Source organism: Dicentrarchus labrax, unplaced genomic scaffold (genome assembly GCF_905237075.1).
Source record: "Dicentrarchus labrax unplaced genomic scaffold, dlabrax2021, whole genome shotgun sequence".
In the NCBI taxonomy this organism is placed as follows: Eukaryota; Metazoa; Chordata; class Actinopteri; family Moronidae; genus Dicentrarchus; species Dicentrarchus labrax.
This window is the reverse complement of record NW_026136721.1, coordinates 30,963,941-30,983,287: the sequence shown is the minus strand read 5'-3', so window position 1 is coordinate 30,983,287 and position 19,347 is coordinate 30,963,941. Positions and strand designations below refer to the sequence as shown.

General features: G+C 39.8%; 2 protein-coding genes across 5 annotated transcripts in view; one reads left to right on the top strand and one right to left on the bottom strand.

Moving 5' to 3' along the window:
• The window catches only part of trip10b (thyroid hormone receptor interactor 10b), a 22,482-nt gene extending 20,113 nt beyond the window's left edge, over positions 1 to 2,369 (top strand). For both annotated transcript variants that reach the window (XM_051386629.1, XM_051386628.1), the window contains one exon: positions 28 to 2,369. In XM_051386629.1, coding sequence (XP_051242589.1) covers positions 28 to 173 — 146 coding nt within the window. In that variant the 3' untranslated portion in view covers positions 174 to 2,369. The remainder of the gene's footprint in view (positions 1 to 27) is intronic.
• sh2d3a (SH2 domain containing 3A) lies at positions 2,354 to 19,347 on the bottom strand. Of its 3 annotated transcripts, XM_051386587.1 has the most exons (19): positions 19,176 to 19,347; positions 18,848 to 18,939; positions 18,608 to 18,725; positions 16,674 to 16,732; positions 16,393 to 16,550; positions 12,472 to 12,511; positions 12,175 to 12,291; positions 11,314 to 11,457; positions 10,008 to 10,297; positions 9,821 to 9,906; positions 8,297 to 8,416; positions 7,209 to 7,366; positions 6,919 to 7,107; positions 5,965 to 6,126; positions 5,384 to 5,499; positions 5,100 to 5,271; positions 4,892 to 5,003; positions 4,271 to 4,456; positions 2,354 to 3,180 (listed from the first exon to the last, which is right to left on the bottom strand). In XM_051386587.1, the coding sequence occupies exons 2-19, from the start codon at positions 18,935 to 18,937 to the stop codon at positions 2,987 to 2,989; spliced, it is 2,511 nt and encodes an 836-aa protein (XP_051242547.1). In that variant the 5' UTR covers positions 18,938 to 18,939; positions 19,176 to 19,347; the 3' UTR covers positions 2,354 to 2,986. The 3 variants fall into 3 exon arrangements, with proteins under 3 accessions (XP_051242547.1, XP_051242550.1, XP_051242548.1); XM_051386590.1 differs by lacking the exons at positions 16,393 to 16,550; positions 16,674 to 16,732; positions 18,608 to 18,725; positions 18,848 to 18,939; positions 19,176 to 19,347 and adding an exon at positions 14,096 to 14,349; XM_051386588.1 differs by lacking the exons at positions 16,393 to 16,550; positions 16,674 to 16,732; positions 18,608 to 18,725; positions 18,848 to 18,939; positions 19,176 to 19,347 and adding an exon at positions 14,055 to 14,238.

The following is a 19,347-nucleotide window of genomic DNA, read 5'->3' as shown; positions in this document are numbered from 1 at the left end:
GTCTTACTCGTGTGTGTTTGTGTGCAGGCAACAGCGAGGGCACCATTTCCATTACGGAGGGAGAGCTGTTGAGTATAATGGAGGAGGATAAAGGAGATGGATGGATGAGAGTCCTTAGAGCCGGTGGAGAAGAGGGCTATATACCTTCATCATACGTCAAACTTAGCCCATAACACACACATACACACACACACACACACACACACTCTCAGAGCTTGTGATGGAAAGTTAAGAGTCAAAAGTGAATACAAAGTCATCCATGATAATTGGAGCTGTTCTCTACGTCTTTTATCTCAGCCAGTGACGTGTATAGTGAGATGAAAGTGAGTGATTATAAAGCTTGTTATCAAGGCTGATTGCGATATCATACACTCCCTGTCTCTGCTCGCCGCAGCAGGAGAAGCTGTCTCCAAACGCAGACTGTCAGTCCTGTCTGATCTTTATAAATTTAAGCTCTTTTAGAAGCCAAACCTTTGAATGTATACCTGAACTTTTTGTCACAGTGTTAAGTGACGACTCATGTAACATATTCAGCATCATAGTAGCCTGATGCTACATTTCTTTATGTCGATATATCCATTAACTTGACTTTCCCGCTGCCATTTGTAATAACCTGCTGAACTTCTTTCTGTAACACCGGCCCTCTGCTAAAACCTCTTTTCTGACAGGATAATGTGAGTTTTTTTTATAAATCATAGTAATGTTATATGACTTATAACTGGATGAAAACCACTACTCTAGAGGGAGTGCGCAAAATATAAATTCTCTATATGTCACAGTTAAGGATATGCTCACAGTTTTTTATTGTTTGTCTTAAAACAATACACAGGTTCCCCTATGAACGTTGAAACGGGCTCGCTGTGATCACTCCTGTTCATACTGGCCCTGAAGAGATCCCTTCCTTATGTGCTTCTAATGTAAGAGATGGGGAACAAAATGCACTTCCCAAATGTTTCTCCTTTTGGGAAGAAAAATGCAGTTTTCTGAAGCTAATATGAGGCCTCTGCGGCTAGACTAATCAAGTGGACATCTTCCAACGTTCTTTTTTTTAATACAAAATTAATTCTTTGTGTTACTATCCTCCACTACAGCTCAGCATGAAAACACTGATTTCATACTAAAAAGACTTTAGAAGATGCCCTCTTGATATGAGTAACTCAGCCTGCTGGGATTTCATATTAGCTTCAAATAACCTTCAAAAATGTTTTTACACAGAACAAAGGCATCCCTGACATTGGAGCCCCTTTATGGAGGGATCTAATGACCAGTATGAAGTGGCAATGTGAACCTTTTGAACTGCATATGATATATTAGTTTCCCTACTAAAGTGAAGTCTGCAAGGAAACTTGCTTTGTAATGTCTTTTTCTGAATTTAGGACAGGGTTGGTAAAAAAAAAAAAAAATGGAAAAGCACAACAGCAATAATCAGTTCAATGTAAAGTAAAAAATATGGCATTAACCGTGTTATAATTACTGACACACATACTTGGTGAACTGCGTGTTTTTGAATTTGATAAGATGTGCAACACTAAAGTGGAAGTCCTGGTCTTCACTTTTTTAATTCCAACTTTGCACATAAAAGTAGAAAAACTGGTCGTCAACTGGTTCTTCTTTGATGGTTTTTATATTTCTCCCACGTGTATACTGGTTTTACATGGTTTAACCCCGTTTTTATATACTGAGCCTCCAGGCCTCTTATTGGCCTTCTGAAATACTCTGAAACAAAGGACATTTTTATAAACCTTTGTCATTATTCTGACCTGAAATCCAGATGACCTGTTCAACCAAGTTTAAATGGAAGGAAATTGGACTAGACGAGGAGCTGAATCTTAAACACTCCACTGCCAGGAGTAAAAAGAAATTGTTTAAAGATGCACTCCAGACATGTTTTAAAAATACTCTGCTGTAAATAATGTGTCCAATATGGTTTTTCCACAAAAAAGTAATTTAATTTAGCTAGTTAACAATTCTATGGTCTGCTTCTTTCTCATCATAAAATCCAGAATCTATGAATACTTTATACTGGAAAGTTCATTTTGTTTGTGGTCTCGAGGTTTTAAGTTTCCATATCACTCTTGGGTAAACAGACAATGGTTTTTAGATTTAAGGCAAAGCACAGAGAAACTTTCGTCCTGTAGCAGACACATTTGTCAAACTCCGGACATACATGATTCTGCACAATGAAGCTCAAACAAGAAAACAAACAAATGTTTGAGTGGAGGACTTTCAAAATCTTGTTTGGCCAGGTATGGTTTTACCCATCTCTTTCTCTGCCACTCTGTTCTGGACTAGTGGACATTTTAGGGGTATTATTGTATGATCCATCTTTTTTTGTATCATTTGAGTCATAAAGTGCAAAGAAAAAAACATTTATTGTCATTTGTGGTTCTTTACAATATCATTTATGAGAAATATTACATGCAAAAACTGGCAACCAAAAAGGAATAAACATACATTCATTGCAGTATAAACACTGAAAATTAAAAACACAATTTCCAGTGTGGTCCATTACAGCAGCAGTTCACGTACAAAGGGAACTAACTCAGTTTTGATAGTGTTCATGTTGGTCCTTTGGATCTCAAGTATCAAACAAGTGGTGTGGATTAATAAAACAGTGTTGGAGTATCAGAAATGCACATTTAAAAAAAGTAAACAGATGCTACTTTTTGGGTAAACAGTTTCAGATTTCCTGAAAAGGTCAAATAAATCCAACGCAGCCCTTTTCACAGTAAAGGACTGCCCTGGGCCCGCACATGCCAGATGTAATTCATTCTCTTATAAGTTAAGTTGTTGCTTGACAGTCTCTCACATCTCAAAAAGAACTTTTCTTTATGTCTGTGTGATCTCAGGGGTGAGATCCCCGCCTTGGTTCCTGCAACACGCCGAGGCTCAAATAAAACATTTCACTTTCATCTCTGCTTTTTATTTTCCCCTAGTGAAGAAAGTGCTGATTTCACCTTTAATTTAGAGAAACAGGCCCTGAGGCTCAGGTTAGAGGGTCAGGTTGTTGTGGGGTGATCTCCACGGGTTCCAGTTTATCTGAGAGGACACAAAGAATCTTGTCAAACTTCTCATAGCGCTCCTTTCTGTCGGCCGCTGCCCCTGACTGACCCCAGAACAGCCGCAGGGCGAACTCCGTCCGGAAAGCCTCCAGCAGCTCGGGGATCAGCTCCCAGCCTCCTGCGCAAGAAGCGTGTCAAACATTTGATCGGATCAGATACCACCAATTATGTAATTTCACATTCAGTTTCACAATGTACACACTGTTTTAGAGTATAATACTTTACACTTTTGTGCTTCCTGCCAGAGCAAGTGTGTTTATTCTATCCTTACAATGACGTTAATATGTGATGTGATTCAAGAGAATTTGTTGCAATCACCAATTTTCTTGTACTTAGAATTTTCCCTGAGGTACAAATGTAAAAGAAAATCTACTTCTCTCGATAGGGCAGAAAACACCTGTTTGACTTAAGAAGTACAGTCTGTAATCTGAATTAAGTTGTTAAAACTAAAGTAAATAGTACTATAAATGCTTTATAAATAGATATATAAATAAGCATATTTAACTCGCACATAAACGTTTGCTAAATTAATATTCTGTTCAACATATTATTGTCGCCAATTTGACATTCAACACCATTATCTTTATTATTTTTGATTTGATTTACTGATTTGTATAAGAAAAATTACAAATCAGTAAAAGAAAATTTTTCCTCTCACTCCAGCAGCTGCCTCATGGGAAGGTGTTTATGTAAGTCAATCTCCAGGAGCTCATTCTCCTTATAAAACAGACTATATAATATTTGACATGACAACTCCTACACAAATCATAGACCACTTTGTTTCAGATCTTTTTGGCGTCAAACCATTATTTCTTCATTTCTGTCCCAGTACATTGCTGCTTTGGTGAACCTCATTGGCAGCTTAGCAATTTTTTCTAATGGTTTCAGGTCCTACTGCTCCACTACTGACTGCATTTTTGTCTGCTAATTTCCAACAGTCCAATTTTGGTCATATTTTTGTGAATTAAACCTAGAAACGGAGCAGAACAGTTAGCCTTATATAGCAAGTCACACCTCCTCATGAACAGGTGACATTCATCAGGTTAAAACAAGTTATTTTTAAGTTTTTCAAGTTAAGAGAATTTGGTGAATACAACTGCGAGAACAAACATCCCAAAAAATGGATAAGTGTACAGTAATGTTCTTGCATGAGGCCCTTTGTCTGTCAATGAAAAGAAGAGAGGACATTACTGTGCATGCCTGCGTACCTGTGAGCAGAGAGTGTGCGTGCTGCTGATAATCTTGTGCGTGCAGCGCAGCATTGCGAGCTGATTGGAGGACATCGTAGAGAAGCTGACAGCCTCGCTCACTGTCCTCCACCGGGTCCTCACCCTCCATCGCCATCAGCAGAGGAACCAGGTGTGGCACGGCTATGGGACCATCGACCACAGAGTCTATAGAGAAAAGAAAATGAGCACAGAGTACACATAAAATATATGCAATACATTCACTACCTAAAAACAGGGCCACAGTGCTATTTATATAGCAGTTGTCTGGAGTAACAGGTTTTTTTTATTTAGAACTTCACTCTATCAAAGGGAAAGTGTGCCAATTCTACATCTCAAAGTCTGTTTATAGGTCTCTGGGAGTACCACTGCATATGTTAAAAAGTTGTATAAAGTCTTTTGTGGCTCCAGGGGGAGATGTGCAAAGTCTGAAAATGTTTCAAGTGATGAGACGAGCTAAATTTCATTTATGGATTTATTCCTCAGTCTTTTTGATTTTACATTGGAGACAAACTGACTGCAGCTCCTGAGTCTGAAAAAGACAAAATCATCTGCCAAATGAATGTAATGTAATGCATTTCTCTCTTTATCAACACCACTCACCGTCTCCCTCGTTCAGCAACTTCATGAAGGGTTTGAGTTTCTTCTCAAATAAAACCGCAGTTTCTGTGTGGTTCCTCCTCAGCGCTCGCCACGTCATCTCCAGGCGCATTATCTGCACGCACAAACATACCAAGAGTGTTTGAAAACCTAAACCAGCTTCCTCTTTGTCTAAGTTTGCATAGAGCAAGCATAGTCATAATTACACTACCTGAGGCATCTCCAGAGCCTTCATCACTGCTGAGAAGGAGTAGAGGTTGGAGGTGTGTTCTTTCAGGGCCTGAGCCAATAAGATTAATTTATGTAAAACGGTTGCCCTCTGGCTCACAGTCCCTGTGCAGCCCAGGATGTCCACTGCGACTCCCAATGCTATTAGATGATGCCTACAAAATGGAAGATAAATATATTAGAGGTGTGTGAGAGTAGGCAGAATGACAGACAGTTCTTCTAGAGTATCTATTCATCTCTATTTTTAAGTGTGTCAGCTTTGTGTACCTTTCTAACAAATCCTGTCGCAACTGGTGTCCGTGTGGCAAAGTGACCAGCTCTAGCCCCGATCCAACTCCCATAATCCTCTTCTGCTCATCAGTCACCCCAACGATGCGTGCTACCTGCAGTACCACAACAATGACAGATCAATGGCCATTCAAGTTCTACATCCAGTTCTTTGAGTGATTATCTCGATTTGTGGCAGTTTGGTTTATTAAGTTTACTGAAAAACACCAAGCTATAAACCAGGGCCTGTAATTATTAAAACTGTTAAATGTTTAAATGACAGACATAAAAAAATCTAATTTTATAGAAAAACATAAGAATGAATCAATTTAGCAAGTTTCTTACAACTTAAAAATACGCCTTATGCGACATGTTCTGTATCGAACACAAATGATAACTTGTCATGATGAATATTATGTTGGCTGAAGCTATATGAATCATTCAGAATAGGGTAGTTTTAGCCTATTATTTGCATTTGATTTAAACATTTGATAGGATCTTAGACCTTTTTTGTACAAACATAAAAAATAAAGCATATATTGATTCTGAAGATCTACTTGGCAAAGACTGTTGAGAGCTACCTGGCAGTCAACACTGAGCATGTGCAGAGCGGTGGTGTCTGCGTTTGATCGGTTGAAGAGCTCTTTGAGTGCCAGCAGGACGCTGGGCTCCAGAGGCCGGTTGTTCTCTGGCAAAAGCAGCGACTTAAAGTGATCCAACTGGAAACACGACTCTGACTCTACCTGTGATGGTGTAAGAAGGATGTTACAACATTAGTACAGGACTGACCCTCTGTGCTGTTACCTGTTGTACTGTAGGTGTGCAATGTTGAATGTTGTTGTGAAATGAGTTGTGTGCAACTCATTTGACAGTTGTTAATTACTGAGAAGCGTATATAGCACTTTTCAAACAGACAGCTGTTATAAACCGTCACATACAGCATCACTCTGACACCTGGTGGCAAAAAGAAACTCAGCAAGCCAGTTCAGCCATATCATGTTAGAAACAACATGAGGACAGGCGCGTAGATTCTCTCAGGAATGTGTCAGCATTAACAAAAGTAAAAGGTCCATCTAGACATGATCTTAAGAACATGGAAAGTTTCCTTTTATGTTGCTGTGGTTGCAGGTTTTCAGTGTAGCTCACATTGCTAGCTACACATATTTTAAGATTACAATCCTGATCAGTTTCTCTTAATCACAACCTTTCAAACTAAGGGATATTCAATAATAATAATAATAATAATAATAATAATAATAACTACATTCCTTTGCATTATATCTTATACTGTTTCGGGATCATAAAAGTAGCTTTGCATGTTTTGGAATATTTACCACAAATCACTTAGACTTTACTTTCTGTTTGACAAATGCATTTAAAAATGAATCTGAACTGCAACAATATAAAATATACAAGACTTACAAAACCCTGGTGTAGTCCTTTAAAACACCGTTTTATTAATTTAAGCAAATGTGAAAACTTTGACTAACTATTAAAGAAATAATAATAATAATATTATTAGAATTTATACAAACATGTGGCTTTTCAAAATGCCAGTCCTCCACTTCCTCTGCCCCCTTCTTCTGCGGCAGTATCGGCACCGATTCTTCGTTTTTCTGTGCCTCCAGAAAGCCAAAGGAAGTCTCTGTGAGGCGGGCCCGGCTCTGCCACTTCTCCTCTGCACGCAGTCGGTCCACATGACCCTTCCGTCCGGACTGTGGCACCTGGACACAACAGGAAGTGGACATTTACAGACAGCCTTACTCATTTTACAGCTAAAATCACAATCAACTGAGCAGTGAGCGGTTTGTGAGGGGTTCCTTACCTGGACCACCAGCTCATCGTAGAAAGAAGAGGGGTCATAGTCTCGGTCTGTGGGTGGGGGAGGGACGGCGTTGGGGAAGACAACAGAGACCCTGAGAGGTTTCGGAGGAGCTCTGGAGTGCAGCTGTCCATCTGAACCTCGCAAAGTTACGCCACCACCTGCAGGGACAGAGGAGGGAGTTGTATGTGCGTGTGTGTCTGTGTGTCATTGACAGTCTCATTTAAAGACACAAGAGACCCAGAAAGGTCCAAGAGAAACAGTCAGAAAACACAGTCAGCAAGATGTTGTCACCACCACAATTTGGCCCTGAGCTGTAACTAGTTCCCCTTTCTATCAAATGCAAAGGCCATAATGAGGATAATATAAATACTGAGATCATAGGGGAATTTCCTGTAACAGTTAATTCTGAAAACTGATTCTGAACAGATTAGTTATTGCCAAGAAACTTCCTATAGGAAATGACTATTAAATCACACAGCCTTAAAATAAAGCATTACCATTTCATTTCCCAACGTGAAGGTCTAAATGTAATTTAAAATCCCTCTCCACGCGGCCAGGAATACAATTCTGGTGGGGAAATGGGTCCAAATGGTCGTAAATGACCTGTGGTTGCTAAAACCCACAAATTCACAGAAGAATATTGAGGACATTAACTCAGTGTCGGTACGGTAACCACGGCCCTGTCTAATATGCTCAAATTAGCAATGCATTGCTGATGTTTCACTTCGAACTAATTTAGAGTGGTGCTGAGATGCTCGCCATTTTTTTTTTTTTTTTTTTTTTTTAAATAAGCAGCATATAAAGTTAGAACTTTTTTTTAATAACCACCCTTTCTTCTCTCACTCATTTTCTCAACCCAGTTACAATGGCTTCTTTCTGTGTTGGGTCTATGTTGTTATCTTATTCCATTATTGAAACCATTCTGGTGTCAAGGTAGCAATTACTGCTCACCGAACAGGTTTCTGACAAATAATTTATTTTTTATTTTTTTTAAATCTGACTAAAAAGAAAGAAAGAAAGAAAGAAAGAAAGAAAGAAAGAAAGAAAGAAAAAGAAGTAATAAGTAAGTAAGTGTGTGTGCATTTTACCTGGATGGGAGGGCCGTGTGTGTCGTGGTCGTGGGCTCAGCAGAGGTTCGCTGCCTGTGCGAAACACTGGAGAGATTGGGGCGGGGCCAGTGTCCTCTGACTGAGCTTTCTGCGGGGCGCCTGGGTGAGTCACAGATACACAACATGGTGACAAAAGGATTCTGTGTTTTTCTATGTGTGTTGATGATGGTTTTGCTCTACACTTTTATACCTTCTCAAATCAATTCTGGAAATACAATATGGGCTGACCATGGAGGAGAGGAGGCTGACCCCAAATAGTCCACTGGAGGCTTCATGTCTGTGTCATGGTTCAAATGTCCACAAATGTCTATTGTGGGTATTTTAGACATGGAGCCACATATCCAGCATTGTTTAGAGTTGTTTTGCTGATTTTATTGTGTTTTACACAGGCATACTGAAAACAACTCTGCAGCTCATTTATAATCAATGTGGCAACAGATCCTTTGTGGCAGTACTTTAAACTAAACTCATTTAAAGTAATGAAGCGTTGCGTCAGTTCATGCAGGACATGGAAGTCATAAGCCACAGCTGTAATCAGCAGACAGCAAGCTGATTGGAACATCATTTCTAATCGGTCACACATCAATCACAGGCCACTCTCATAACAAGGCTGTCCTTTAAATATGACTCCCTACTCACTAATCCCAAAATTGCCCGTTTTAGTGTGTTTGCAATGCAATGCTCTGCTGTAAACAGCGCAATGTAATTAAAGATAATTAATTAGTTCATTCATTAAACCCATAAATGTGTGTGATATATATTAGCTTTCAGTGGACTTTTTAATGCTTATTTCACAATGGTTAAGTTGCTGCCACCGGTGTTTTCCACAGTAGCCTGTCTAATGAGGATGCCCCCTGTCTGTGCAAGTAAATGCAATTCTTTTTAATATAAATTATTTTGCAAATATTTGTCAAAACTGAAGACAACTCTCCACTCTCTACTCAGCAGGACACAACCTCTCAGCTGAGCGCACACATACAACAGATAGGTTTGTTTGTTTTTCTGTTATCATGCTCGAGTTGTTTTGAAGGGGAGGCTGCTGTTTGTAAAAACTAGTTTTCAATCAAAATTATTTTATTAGAATCAAAAACTAATAAAGTAGCCAGCTGAACATAACTCGTCGGCTGTTTCACTGGCAGCTGGCTCTCTGCTGAACTATACACAGCGTGTTGTCTCATCTTCATTTTGTATCTGTGTTTCCTGAGCAGTGGTATGTCCATGTAGACAAAGAAAGAAACACATTTCAACTGTAAATATTAGCCTGAATATACATTCACAAGTGAATTTCCTTCTTCAGAGATTAGTGTTAGGCTTCTCTGGCAAATCAGACATGGTATGTAAAGACAGAGGATTGGAAAGAAGAGCCCAATGAGCTGCAAGCAAGGTGCTCTGCTCACCAGCAGTGGCTGGAAAGACAATGGATTGTGACAGAGCTGCATCCAGGGGACATTAGGGGTCAGACAGACGTATGTATGTAGAGGTTGCATGTTTATGTTAATGTACCAGTTCGCAGGTTGCTGTCAGATTGTGCAGACTGAAGTGAAGGCCTCCGTCCCACGTTCTCCAAGTTAGCAGGCTGACTTCCACTCCTGCACACATAACAATAAAGGCCATCAGCATATTTACTTGTATCGTGTATATGCATTGTGTTTCAGTGCACTACACTACATTTCAACTGATTTATTCCCACCTTAGCAGTGGATTGATAACCTGCAGTGTATCAGCGTGTGCAGAGCTAAAGCTGCGTCTTTTCTTGGATTCAGTGTGTTTTTCTCCCCCTGCACTTCTACTGCTGCTGCTGCCGGGCTCCGTATGTCGCTCAGTGATGACACGCAGAGGAAGGGTCCGTGTGATTGGGTGAAAGATCACAGCGCCCGAGGCCTGGGAGATGGGTCGACGCCCGCCCACATAGAATCGTATCAGAGCGGGAACATTGTCAAAGCGATCCTCCTCAAACTGGAACAGCTCCCGAGAGTAGCCCTGTCGCACAGATGAAGGCACACATATAATATATCAAGCTGACGCTGTGTCAGCAAAAACTGTGACTCAGCTTATGATCATTTTTGAGGCCTAGGTTAGAGGTACTGTTCTACTCGTCTGCATTATTTTTAAAGAACTATTGAATATTTTGTTTGACACAATTTACATATAAGAGGTAGACAGAGTATTACATAGACAGATGAATGACAATTTAAAGGAGAAGATAAAGCTAAACCTCCTGGTCTCTGGAACCCTCTCCATGCTCCGATTCGTTCAATTGATTCACATCATTTACATTCTCATCAAACTTCTCAATGGCCCCTCATGTCTTGTATGTGTAATATTTCTCATTCTCATTTCCTTTAAATTTTCACCCATCTGTACCCCTCAATATAAAACAAATGTCAAATATTTTCAAAGAATAAGGCATTACATAACAAAATAAATATAAACTCTCAGGCATCTTCCCCCGCAGCATTCAAAACTTCTGTGGTTAAACCTCTCCAATCCAATCTAGATAAACAATTACAGACTCATCTACCTTTTCTTGGCAAACTTTTAGAAAAATTTTTTTAAATCAACTTCAGGTTCATCTTAACAACAATTGCAACTTCGATCTGGTTATAGAACAAATCACAGCACAGAGACCGCCCTGCTGAAAGTCGTTAATGACCTGATGATGTGATGTAGACTTAAGAAATGGGTGGGCTTCGGACCATGTACTAGCTTGGCTTCAATCATATTTAACAGACAGATAAATTAGCTTAAACTTATTTAAAGACTGAATAACTTTGAGGTTATTTTTCTGATTATATGACTATCGTTTGGTCTACAAAATGTCAGAAAATAGTGTAAAATGACAATCACCACTTTCAGGAAGCCACGGTGACGTCTTCTAATTGTTTTGCCCAACCAACACTCAAAAACCCAAACACTGATATAAGACAGAAAAAAGCGAATGTTTGGCATTGGTTTCAAATAATTTTAACAATGATTCACATAAAACATAGACACACCTTTTTGGGACGAAGAACCACTCGTATGATCTTGAAGTGCATGGGCTCGTCCTTCCAAAAGCAGCTCAAAACGTAGTCACCAGGGGAAGAGCTTGAGTCTCGGACCAGGAAGTCTCCGTCCCTCTCAAGCAGAGACTCTGCAGCCTGGAGACAAGTCAGCCGGTTAAGTGGGTCAATATAATAAGCTTCATGAAAATAGGAGTTATTGCAGGACTGTATTTGACTGCATTAGTTTTAACTTTGTGTACCTAATAAACTGGCAACTGAGTGTATGAAACCAGCCAGTTAGCTTAGGTAAGCATAAACACTGGCTACAAGGGGAAACGCAAGCCTGGCTCTGTCCAAAGGTAACACAATCTGCCTTTCCCCTTTAAAGCTCACTAACTAACCCGTTATATTCAGTTAGTTACTTTAGTTTATTTTTAAATCCATACATAAACCGAAGTAGAAAAACGACAAAACGACAAGGGGATATGTGCCGGACAATTTATTGGCTGGGAGCTGTGACTTCCTTGAGTCTCTTCTGGTTGCCTGGCAACCTTGCAGTAACAACAAGACTCCAGGAAGTCTTTTTTTGTAAGCTTTGGAAGTGCTAGTAGGCAGACTTTGTTACATTTGAACAGAGCCAGGCTAGCTGCTTCCCATCGTTTGAAGTCTTTGTGCTAAGCTAAGCTAACCAGCTGCTGGCGCCACCTTAATATTTAATCGTATAGGAGGTGAGAGTGGCATTGATCTTCTCATCAAACGCTTCGAAAGACAGCTAATGAGCAATTCCAAACTAATATTCAATCTATTCCTTTAATTAAGAATAAATATGTTTATTGTGTAAATTCAGCAAGAATAGCGTGGTTTATTGAGTACCTCTCGGCTCAGCGGTCCATGGTACCAAGCATGGCTCCTCAGGTCCTCAGTGCTGAGCTTCAGCTCCTCCTCCAGCTCTTTCTTCAGTGACTCCATCTCTCTCCGACCACCAAACACCTACAACACACAGAGCAGCAGCCCAGCAGAGACTATAGTTACTCTGCATGTTTTCTGTGCTCACATTCTGTATGTATGAAGGATATAATGTAGCTAGAGAGAGAGAGAGAGAGAGAGAGAGAGAGAGAGAGAGAGAGAGAGAGAGAGAGACAAAAGAGGGCGTTTTGCCTAACCTCTTACCTTCAGCTGGCTAAAGTATGCGCTGACACTCCTCCTCTTGCTGAAAAACAAGAGAAAAAAGGTGATTTGGGGCTACTAAACTGAACCCCAGGGAGGCAGACGATGGTGCCATGTTTTTCTTTTGAATATGAACAACACAAGGATGGAAGGCCACTGCCAAGGTCTGGCTCTGTAATTAACACCACACAAACTGAGCGACTTTTAATAGTCCGCCTCTTTTTCCTCCTTCCTTCCTCCCAAAGCTTCCACTTTCCTGTCTCTGTAAACACAAAGCTCACAGATGAACAGCTCAGATAACTCGCAACAGGGCTCAGCTAGATAACTCCCAGCCATCTCATGAACTGTTATTCATTCTAGCAAATCTAAATCTATGCCTGCCTCCCTCTCTCTTTGCTGTGTGTGAACACGCGTAAACAATGTGGAACAAATCATGTGTTCAGGGATTGCTCGAGGGATGTGCACAAACAGTGGTGCAAGGTTTACTTGTTTACCCTGCTTTGACCCTGAATATAACTATTAACATTGCACTGAAGCATCAAACACACAAATATAACAACATAAAGTTGGTATAAAATGTCAGGAAAAGTGTGGAAAAATAATAAGCTTATAAAACTGAGAAGCTGGATCTAGTTAATGTTTGGCCTTTCCTGCCTGGAAAAAATATTATCAGATTAGTTGGCAATTAATTCTCTGTAGATCAATTAACTGATCAATTAACTAAAGTGCTTCAGCTCTATACAACTATTCTGCGATTGTATTGTGCGGTTTTATAGTTTTCTTTTTTGTGTGTGTCTTTGATAATATAGAAAAGTATACAATACACAAAATCTACTTTATACAGAGAGGTGTCTCCCAATAGTTATATTAAAAACACAACAATACCACCAACTACAGCAACAAACATGATGACACAACACCTTTTCTGAATCAGTTTAAACAAAAAAACTCAACATAATAACCTTTATAAAAATAGCATTTGGCTACTGAGAGTTGTGCAACTAATAAAATGGCAACTGTTGTAGCACATAACACAAACAAACATCCATGCTGACACACACAGATAAATAAATCACAGTTTTGTTATGAGGTAAGAAGGTGTAACATCCTGTCTGAGGGGCGTTGGCCCAGGTAGCAACAGAAACACCTGTGCAATGTGCTCAAGAGCCACTATTGAGAAATGCAACTTGACACCACATGTAACTGTGATTCAAACTATCTTATTCAGCACTTACTCTGTATAATCCGACGCTTCAAAGCTTATAGCTAACAGTAATGTAGTCTAATTACTTATAGCTAATTGGCCTCGTTTGTTCTCACTCGGAACATATTGTGAGTGCCAGTGCTTCAAAATTGAGCAACAGGTAGTTGACGTTAACGTAACGTTACAGGTAAGCAAGAAGTAACGTAAAGTATTTATCGACGGTTTATTTATTTATTTATTTTTTATTTAAAAAGATTAAAGTATCGCTTTAACAGCTTCATGTCTCATAAGTATAAATAAACGTCTAGAAAAAGCACCGCACACACACACACAAACACACACACGTTAAACCAATTGTCAAACGGTTAAAAAAAAAACTTACTCTCGCGTTATTTAACTAACTTTTGCGCAGTTCGGTCCTACCTGTCAGTCCGCTTCACAGCCCCCTCGTCCCGGACATGTTTTACGGTTTGTGGTCCAAACTTCCACCACCAAACAACAGCTGTGGAGTTAAAGTGTTCAAGCCTTCCTTGCTCCGAGTCCCTCCCAGTACCCCCCCCACCCACCACCTCCTCTCCTCTTCTCCTCGCCCTCCTCCCGTGTGCAGTTTCGGACGAGTTCCTACAAGTTTCCCCCCGGAGCCCTCCTCCTCTCCGCCCCCTCCGCCCTCCGCCCCCCGGGGCAGGACCCGGTGCGCAGACACACCGCTATCCTCCCGGCATTCCACGGATACCGACTCAAGCCGAGCTATCACATCACCTGGCTGACAGTAAGCAGCATTATACGGTAGGAAGCTGTACCGAGAGGAATGTGAGGGTCGATCCCACATATGGTGATGATTTCTCCTCCTCACATCTGACTGAGTTTTTAAATCACACACACTGTAAATTATTGCCCACACACTCTCAGGTCGGAATAAACAAAAACACAAACAAATTATTAGAAATTAATTAAAAAAGAATCTGTTGATTACATTAACTTGATGTTTCCTCCACATGGACAAGCCAGGGATAGCGCATTAATATGTTTATTAGTTATTTTACCTGGTTTTCAAATGTGTTTCAGCCAATCACAGTCGAGTACCGGAACTATTTGCTACATGTTTTTTTTTTTTTTTTTCTTCTCTCTTTAAGACTGTTGAGTGTGGATGTGCCTGAACTTGACAGCCTCCATTTATGCACTTACAGTACTTGTCAGCTGTAAGACTGTATTTAAAGAGAATATCCTTGTAGATTAACCTAGATGTGCATTTCACCTTGGATTTAACTCCACTAATCTCTAAAAGAAACAACCTTTACAACTAGATTAGAGATTAAAAAGGGGACATACGGTGTTGTTTCACTCACCTCTTCTTGTATCTTGCCATGGAGATAATTTGGGTTTATGTGCAGTTAAAAATAACATCTGGCACAGGTCTGGGGCCCAAGGTGTCAGGGGGGCCCTAAACCAGAGCCTCTGTACAAAGTCACTAACATTTCTTGTTGGAAAGACAAAGGGCTCAGTCAAAAGTAGGGTTGTCCTGATCATGTTTTGCTGCGACTTTTATGTTTTTTTCCACCTTACATGCACAGTACATACTTGGGGTTCAGTAAAATAGAGTTTGGCAGCTGCTTTAATAAAAAATAAAATGCCTCATAGGTTTTTTATATAGTTCTGCATAGTTTTTTTTTGTAGAACTGGAAATTGATTTGTTTAAATGATTCATTTTGATCGTCACAGTGTTGATACTGCACTACATCGCTGTTTTTTTCAAGCAGGTAGACCAGATAAAACAAAAACTATGTGCATGGTTAGAAACCAATTAGAGGTAAGTGAGAATTTGAGTAAGTAAGAAATGAGTGAATCATCCGTTTAAAGGATCAAGTGTGTTGGATTTAGTTGCATCTAGCGGTGAAGTTGCAGATTTGCAACTAACTGAGAATGAAAGGCTGTGAAGTTTGTAGGAGAAACTACGGTGGATGCAAAACTACAGCCAGTGTTTGAAACATAGCTGTTCGACTCCATTAAAGGCGCCCCTCGGTGTCTGTAGATTAAACAAAACAACTCATTCTAAGGTAATGAAAACATAACAATTCCTATATTCAGGTGATTATAGACTAATGAAAACATACCTAATTTTTCAATTTCTGCCAATAGATCCTCCTAAAGTGTCACTCACTGGACCTTTTAAGAGTTAAGTATATTACAAACTGGTAAGCATTCAGATTCATTGCACCACTGAGCAATAAGCAGTTAGAAAAGCAGTAATATTTTTAAAGGGTCAGTTCACCCAAATTACAAAAACCTTCTTCTGTGTAAAGGCCTAGACAAAGACACCCACTGGCCTTTGTCACTCAGTCCTTCACCTCTAACTGGAGGGGAAGTGTGGCAAAAATATCAAAGTCCCAAGGTGTGTTGTTTACAGTGTTAGTCATCAAAAAGTTGCTGCTCTCCTGGTCAATCAAAGTAAATCAAGTTAGATCATGATGTTATTTTATAACCTTCATTCATTGTCTTTTTATAGATGACTGATTGCTGAGTGCACCTACTTCACCTCACAAACTCTGACATACATTTCATGAGGCACTAGTTAATTATTAGCCAAGCATGAGTTTCCAACCTAGAGAAAGTGGATCTACACACACACACACACACACACACACACACACACACACACAGACACACAATCACTACTGCACTCTTTCACACACATACACAACACACACTGGGGTTCAGCTTACCTGTGTTTGCTGCCCTGACAGCGCTCTGTCTCACTGATAGCGTTGTCCTCGTTAAGGGGGCGGAGTTGGGAGCAGGAGGCGGAAAGGCGGTGTTTTTTATCAGCGCGCTGGAGGCGGGGCAGTACACTTTGACGAAACAAATCCTTCCCCGGCTTCACCTGAAGGGAAATGGTAAAGACCCAAATAGTATGCGTCCTGGAGCTTCTGATTGTCGTTTGTTCTGAGGAGCTATTGCAGTTTGGTGTGATCATAAGTGTGTACTAACAACTTTGTGGACTCACCAGATCCATAGACGATCCCAGGGAGTACTTTCGGCTCACCCTGCGCTCTATTTGCATGCCTGAAAGGAGAAAAGCATTGACATTTTGGAAAATATGCATATTCGCTTTCTTGTGAGAGCTAAAGAAGAAGAGATCAATACCACTCTCATGTCTGTCCATTAAATACAAAGCTGAAAGAAACAAGATATAATGTGTTAATTATTGAGCTTTAGAGGTTCTGATGGATTTAGTCTCTTTTGGATAGAGCCAGACTAGCTGTAAAAACCTCTTATTGCTATTATTCTGACAGATATTACGATTGTGATATGATTTACTATTAGTGGCAATGATGATTTTGGCATCACACGTTTCATTTTCCCTGAAAAAATTAAAATCATGAGGATTTAACATTTGTTGGGGTCTTTACCAAACAAACATGTTTTCTTACATCTGGAGAATAACATTTGTAGGCCAGGGCATCTCTGCAGTACTACAGTACTTCATTATAATGCTGTTTTATCACAAATCTGACCTTTATCAAAAAATTGTAGCTTCTGCAATTTGGATATTGCACTTGACCCCATTGCTATTTAAAATATTTCTAATAATTGTCCGGCCCCAATACTAATAATAACCAACTACTCTATTCTTAAGGAGTAAGAAGAATACATTTTAGTGTTTAGTTTAATGGTTTGACTTGATAAACCAGCTTGTACAAAATGTCACACTAAGCATGACACTGCTAAATGTAAGTTGAAAAGATAAGAGGTTTGTTTTATAACACAGAAACATATTTACTTGAACATGTGAACATCTTGAATAAAATAATATCCAGGATGAGCATGAAAACAGAATCGGCTGTAAAAAAATAAATAAAATAGGAGCAAATAAAACTTATAGTCTGCTCATCACCTTAACAGGAACTATATGAGTTTGTATCTTTGTGTTGTGACACAGTGTGTGAGCATGTGCACATGTAATCATAATAATAGATATGGCTGGGTGACTTAATTACTTTTTAATTTCCTGATTGAAATGTGTCCATAACACAGAGTATGAAAAAGTATCAAGCACTGAATGCTGGTGTCAAATGTCTGGTCATATTCATAAACCTCTTTACTTGTTCTTACTTTCTGTTTTAAATCAAAACGACTAATTTTAAACAATATAATAAAAATCATTCCACGGATGTGTGTGTTGAGACAACGTTAGCATTAAGCATCTAAAAATAACAAGACTCTCTATGCTAGCAGCTCTGTGAGTATGTACTAAATGCTAATATGTTAATAATCACAGTGTTAACATGCTGATGTCAAGCAGGTCTAATTGTAATTAGAACTGAACACAAATAACAGCTGAGAGTGATGGAAATATCATTAGTTTTGTTGGTATTTGGTCAGATTTTGACCTGCCTATAGAACTGAAAGAAAAGTTAAGGGACCATCAAAGTGATTACAATTCATACTGTGAGGCACCTGAATGTCTGCATGTAATTTGATAGAAATTCATCCAATAGTTGTTGAGATAGCGGACTACAGACTCAAAATAAGGGATCAAATACTTATTGTTTTGTAATCTGTACCAAAATTCTGATACTGTACCAGCACTAGTATCAGTACCAAGGCCAGGATATCGATATATATCACAATACTGCAAATATATTCAAGGTATTCAAACTGATGTTCAATGTAATAAACTGTAATCCACTGTTATGCATTACATTACACAAAAGTCTTTATATCTGTGAAATCTGGGGCTCTGGGGCCCACTTATCTGCTGTGGCTGGTTGGTAATCCAGCCTTGGATGCAATATGAAATTTATCCACTTGATAAACATTGAATTAACGACTTATTGAATTATTGTCCAGCCCGTATGTGTGTGTGTGTGTGTGTGTGTGTGCGTGTGTGCGTGCGTGCGTGCGTGCATGTGCTTGCATGTGGCCAGTGAGTGTCACCAGAGTGAGGGTCCAGTCTCTCTCGGTGCCTTGAAAGTTGACTCAGGATGGTTTCTCTGTGTGTTGCATCCTCTATCCCTGCATCCTTCAGCTCTCCATCCGTCACATTCAGCAAGCCCTCGGGAGCAACAAGAAGAGGGAGAGTGAGAAAGCAATGAAGAGAAATTGGGAATTGTGAAGATTAAAGCACAGAACAAAAGAAAGAAGAGATATCCAGATGCATTTTGCACATTCACATACCTCCAGACCGTAATATTCCCTCTCTAGTGTCTTGGTGTACTGGGACAGGCCAATCTGTCTCAGCCACCAGGCAATGGAGCGATTATTCATGTCTGAACAGCAAAGGCAGAAGAGATACTGATTACATACCAGCAAGCACACACACACACACACAAACACACACACACATGCTTATACATGTTTTTTCGGTACAAGTTTCTAAGAAAAGTACAAACGAAAGAGTGGTCTGACTGACATCAGCTTACTTTTAGAAATCAGCCAACCAGACACACAAGCAGAAAGCCCTTGTGTTGTTTGCCTTGCAGCAGCTGCAGTATGTAACACCTACCTGTTTACAGGATCCACCGAGGCACTCAGGGATATCACTTCTCTCTTTCTCCTTGTAATTTTTATCTCATAATGCCTGTTTCTTGTCTAACTTCCCCTGTGTTTTCTTTCCTTCTTTGCAGCTGCTCTCATCTAAATTGTAACCTCTCTCATTAAGTCTCTCACTTTCTTTT